Source organism: Lactuca virosa, chromosome 1, assembly GCF_052849685.1.
Source record: "Lactuca virosa cultivar CGN04683 chromosome 1, Lactuca_virosa_CGN04683_v6, whole genome shotgun sequence".
In the NCBI taxonomy this organism is placed as follows: Eukaryota; Viridiplantae; Streptophyta; class Magnoliopsida; order Asterales; family Asteraceae; genus Lactuca; species Lactuca virosa.
The window spans coordinates 80,322,960-80,328,433 of record NC_136426.1 but is presented as its reverse complement, the minus strand read 5'-3'; the positions used below and the strand labels follow the sequence as shown (position 1 = coordinate 80,328,433).

The 5,474-nt window shown below is 29.5% G+C and overlaps 1 protein-coding gene across 3 annotated transcripts; it reads right to left on the bottom strand.

Annotated features, from left to right (window-relative positions):
- Window positions 1-3,199: 3,199 nt before the first annotated feature.
- LOC145105374 (B3 domain-containing protein REM10-like) lies at window positions 3,200-5,055 on the bottom strand. 3 transcript variants are annotated; one of them, XM_079042495.1, is made up of 6 exons: window positions 4,958-5,055; window positions 4,493-4,811; window positions 4,225-4,403; window positions 3,889-4,123; window positions 3,656-3,792; window positions 3,200-3,569 (listed from the first exon to the last, which is right to left on the bottom strand). In XM_079042495.1, the coding sequence occupies exons 1-6, from the start codon at window positions 5,045-5,047 to the stop codon at window positions 3,330-3,332; spliced, it is 1,200 nt and encodes a 399-aa protein (XP_078898621.1). In that variant the 5' UTR covers window positions 5,048-5,055; the 3' UTR covers window positions 3,200-3,329. The 3 variants fall into 3 exon arrangements, with proteins under 3 accessions (XP_078898621.1, XP_078898623.1, XP_078898627.1); XM_079042497.1 differs by having other exon boundaries at window positions 4,508-4,811; XM_079042501.1 differs by having other exon boundaries at window positions 4,526-4,811.
- Window positions 5,056-5,474: the final 419 nt, after the last annotated feature.

The window sequence follows — 5,474 nt, the reverse complement described above, 5'->3', positions numbered from 1 at the left end:
TATGACTTTTCTGTAAACAAAAATATTAGGACTTTTCTGCAAACAAAACCCTTATTATTATTATTATTATTATTATTATTATTATTATTATTATTATTAAAAATATAAATAAGAATACTATTTTTTGAACTTGTATTATTATACTGTTAATAAAACATATAAATGCATTTAAATGAAAAAATAATGACATTGTTTAAGGGTGGAGGTAGAGGAAATGGTGATACTTTTAACATTGAAATCATGAATTTCTGCATGTATATTTTTACTTTGTATATGGTCATTTCACATTTGTTATTATTGTTTTCAATTCAGAATATTAATAGTTAACAATTTAAAAGAAATTGCATCTTTGTAAAATTGTTTATAAATAGTTTAAGGTAGAAGGATTTCTCAGTTTGTATATAAAATTGTTTAAGGTAGAATAATTACTTTTCAAATCCAACAGATCCACTACAAACATCTACATAGATAGATAGCTCATATCAAAATCAAAAGTATTAATTACAATATCTTGTTTAATAAAAAGTAAGAGGACATGCTTTTTGGATTAATACTTTTGAATTATTCCTATTGCTTTTTATTAAACAATATATTGTAATTAATACTTTTGAATTTTGCTTTGGGCTACCTATGTAGATGTTTGTAGTGGATATATTTGATTTGGAAAGTAATCCTTGTACCTTAAACAATTTTATATACAAAGTGAAAAATCATTCTACCTTAAACTATTTATAAACAATTTTACAAATATGCAATTTCTTTTAAATTGTTAAGTATTAATATTCTGAATCGAAAACAATAATAACAAATGTGAAATGACCATATACAAAGTAAAAATATACAAACATAAATTCATGATTTCAATGCTAAAAACATCACCATCTCCTCCCCCTCCACCCTTAAACAATGTCATTATTTTTTCACTTAAATGCATTTATATGTTTTATTAACAATATTAATAATACAAGTTCGAAAAATAGTATTCTTATTTATATTTTTAATAATAATAATAATAATAATAATAATAATAATAATAATAGTAATAATAATAATAATATTAATAATAATAATAATAATAATAATAATAATAATAATAATAATAATAATAATAATAAGGGTTTTGTTTGCAGAAAAATGCTAATATTTTTGTTTACAGAAAAGTCCTAATATTTTTGTTTACAGAAAAATCTCAATATTTTGGGTTAGTTTATGAAATAGTCCCAAATTAATTTGGTACCGGTTTCAACCGGTCAAAAAGGGTCAAACTGCAAATTTTTGCCGGTTTTCAGGACTTTTTTGTTCAAAAAAATTTTTTTGGGACTAAAGTGTAACTTTTCCGTAAATATTGGGACTTTTCTGGAGATTTCCCTAGTTTCTAAAAGGGTAAATGACATAAAAGGTACTAACTTTTCATTTTTTTTCGATTTTGACACTGTGTTTTTCTATTACAATTAAGTCACTGTGTATTTAATTTGTTGCAACTCTGATCAGATGACCAGTTTGCTTCAGGTCATCCGATTGCCACTGCTGACGTGTCAATAACGAAAAAACATGGTGAAAAAGTCATTATGTTTTTTTTTACGATTTTGACACTAAGTTTTTAAACTTTTACAATTTTGACACTATGTTTTCGATATTCTCCAGTTTGCAACATAAATGAAATAAACATATTTAATTTCCACCCCCATCAATGAAAATATTCGTTTGTATATAGTTTTTGTTTATCCTATATTTGTAAATAATATTTGAATTATAGAACCTTAATTTGTGACAACATATATCATTTGGGTCTCACTTATTCCTTGATGTAGTACTTCAACTGACTTTTTTGTCCCTCATCCCTCGTTTCTCAAACATTGCCTCGTGTATGTAAATAACTTGTTTTTCATAACTCAAAATCATGCATGACTTGTGGTTGTAAAGACATTCCTAGTGTATGTTTGTTGAGTCAAAATTAACCATATATGCATTTAATTTGATCTTAAAATAGAAAGAGAGAACCGTGGATCGAATAAAAAGAAAGAAAGAGACAATTAACAACTAACTTACGCTTTGTTGGCAACATATATAGATCGCATAAAGAGGATGTGAAGGAACAACAATAGCAACACCCAAACCAATATTAACAATGACACATTTTTTTCTCTCAACCATTCCTTCAATCACAAATCTTGTTACCAAACTCGTACCTATCACATTCACTTTCATCATATTCATCCAAACTTCTTCTTCAACCTCATGAAAAAACCTATCCGCATGATAAGTCACCCTGATATTATTCACCAAAATACCCAGGTACAGTTGTTCACCATAAATCACATTCTGTATCTCTCTAACTCCGGCCACTATATTCTCGCCGGAAAAATCTATAGTGAAAATTTTGATCTTAGTGGTTGGGTGCACCGTTACAATCTCATCAGAAAACTTCTTTATTATATTATAGGATGAATGGAACAATTATGTCTTTGCAAAGAGAAAGAAAACCAAGTACAGAAAATGGAACAATTTATGTCTTTACATATGTTTATTTTATATATATATTTTTTAATATATATATTTTTATATTATATGGTAAAGGGGATACTTATGTCTTTGCATATGTTTATTGTATTTATGTTAAATGGACAAAGTCGAAAACTTAGTGTCAAAATTGGAAAAAATTGAAAATTTAGTGTCAAAATCGCAAAAAAGAAAAACACACCGACTTTTGCACCATGTTTTTTGCTTCAAACAAGTCATTTTGCCATGTCAGTAGTGGCAACCGGATGACCTCAAGCAAACCGGTCATCTGGTCAAAATTATAATAAATTGAAAACATAATGACTTAATTGTAATAAAAAAACACGGCGTTAAAATCGAAAAAATGAAAAAACTAATGACTTTTGTACAATTTACCCCATTTGAAAATTTATTTCTTTATAATTAATTTAAATTTTCATTTTAATTTTGTTTCATAACTTTTATTAAGTTATATTACGTATAAATCCAAAAATGTCAACTTATACACTATCAAAACATCAAAATGCAATAAACAAATAATTTAAAAAAAAAATCTTTACTAATATTTATTAGTAATACTAACCCATAATCTGCTAAAAAGACTAAAAACAAGTTATAAATTATTTTGTGTAATCTAAATACTCAAATTAACAATAAATTAATAAAAGTATTTTAGACAAGTAATCACAAACACACAATATATCACAAAAAATTAACAATAAATTAATAATATTTTGAGTGTGCAATAACACATTAAACTTAGAAATTCGATAGAAAATACGAAAAACATAATATAAGTCTTTATAACAAAATTAAAAGAGTTCTAAATTTTACAATAAGTAGAAGTTTGCAATTGGCATTTCCCCATTGTAGACCACCTGCAGTTTAAAACAATCTCCTTCCTTCAATCCATTTGCAACTTGAAAATCCTTCCAACCTTGTCCTATATAGAAATTTTTCTTATGATTATGTATCTTGAGAGACCATGACCTTCCATCTTCGACATTTTTCAGAAGTATTTGCTTCTTGTTGATTAATCCACTTAACCTCGCAAACTGTAGTGGTAGATACTATAATAATAACAAATCTTTATAAGAAATTTCGTAAATTATCTCTTCCAGAAACGTCTTTTTGCAAGGGAAACAATAATAATTACCAAATGTGAACATCGTATGTTCCAGGACTTTAATTTCCCTATGAAGTAGGGTAGGTCATCTTCTTGATAAGGAATCAGTTCTTCCTTTTGTTTAAGTTTTGCTTTTTTATCGGATTTAATCGGCTTGCTCTTTAGAACTGCGCATAAAATAAACAGACTTTTCATTTTTGACTTAAACATGAATCAATTCGAATAACTGAAACACAAAATCGAAGATAAAGAAAATACAGTACGGGAAAAGTTGACGATGGGGGGATTGTCTTTCTCATTCTCGATGAGTTCAAACTTGAATGCATCACCTTTCTTCAATCCATTAGCAACCCGAAAAGCTCTAAGACCACGTCCAATATAAATATGTTTTTCTTCTTTTTTGTTCAGCTGAACTTTCCATGATCGACCTTTATCATCTCTAAGAATCATTTCTCCAATTTTTAAACCATTTTGTATCGCAAATTTAACTGGAATATGCTGAAAAAAAAAACCACTACAATATGTAAATGATTAAGATTAATATGTACAAGTTAAGTCGTTTTGCCATAAGATTTAAGGGTTCTAAAAGAGAAAGTCACCAGGGCTGATTTTTTGAAGCTACAAGCCTTCAGAGTTGAAATAAAGTATGGGTGATTGTTAAGACTGGAACTAGTTGCTTTCTTTATTGTTGAATAAGTCTCCTTCTTTACTTGAAAATTTTCTTGGTCTTGAGAATATGCATAATCGTTCGTCTTGCGCTTTTTGAGGTTCTTCGGCCCTTTCAGACAATATTTCATACAAAATTGAAACTCAAACTCAAAATATTCACCATTTGATATGCTAAGTATAAAACAAAAATATTAAAACCTTCAATGAGCTTACTATGTGTGCAGATCGTACCAGATTCTGTGAGATGCTCTTCTACATCCATTTCGTCAAATAGATCTGGGTATTGTTTTTCACATGTAGATTGGTCAAACACCAAAAAGTCAAACACCATGCTTCCTTGATGTTTGAACACAATAAAGTCAAACTCTTGGACTCCATTTTCTTTCATAAATCTCCTCCAACCATCACCAAAAATCCCGTCGTCAATGTTCACTGACCATTCGTGACGCCCACGTCTCAGTGTCACTTTCAAGCATCTCCCATGGTTCAGGTTCCTCAAGAACGAACTTGGAATCGACTGCAAATGCATATACAACTTAATAAGTAGGTGAAAAGAACGGGTATATATAGAGAATATACCGTAGGCTAAATTATGCGCATTGGTTCTGATTGATAGTTTGCGAATGGAAATCGTACACCTGAATGATGCATACAAATGCTTACAGGGTTAAATTTGAAGCTTGGAGAGATGAACTTGAAGAAATGAGTAGGAGGATCTGCCATGGCGGTTTTGCAGGATATTTGGTGTGACATACCCTCGATCGCATTTGCCTTACAATTAAAGAAGCTATATACCAAATTAATGCACATAATAAATACGATGTTGAGTAAGTTAAAGTTTTGATCCTTCGGTTTTGCCCAATCTTCACTTTTAGTCCAATAATTTTACAGTATTTTTTAATATGATTGGTCTTTGAAATATGAGAATTTTTCCCTTATCCCACCCCCACCCTAAAGGACCAAAAGTATAACATTCTTTTTATTTATTATTCTACCACCTCTTTCACTCTCCACCACCAAGCACCATCACCATTAGCCCCACCACTAATCACCATCACCACCGTCATCAATCACCATAAGCCTCACCACCATCCCCATCACCAATCACCACGATCACTAATACCAATTACAATCACCGTTGTCATCATTCACATCCGCCTCATCACTATCACTACCAATC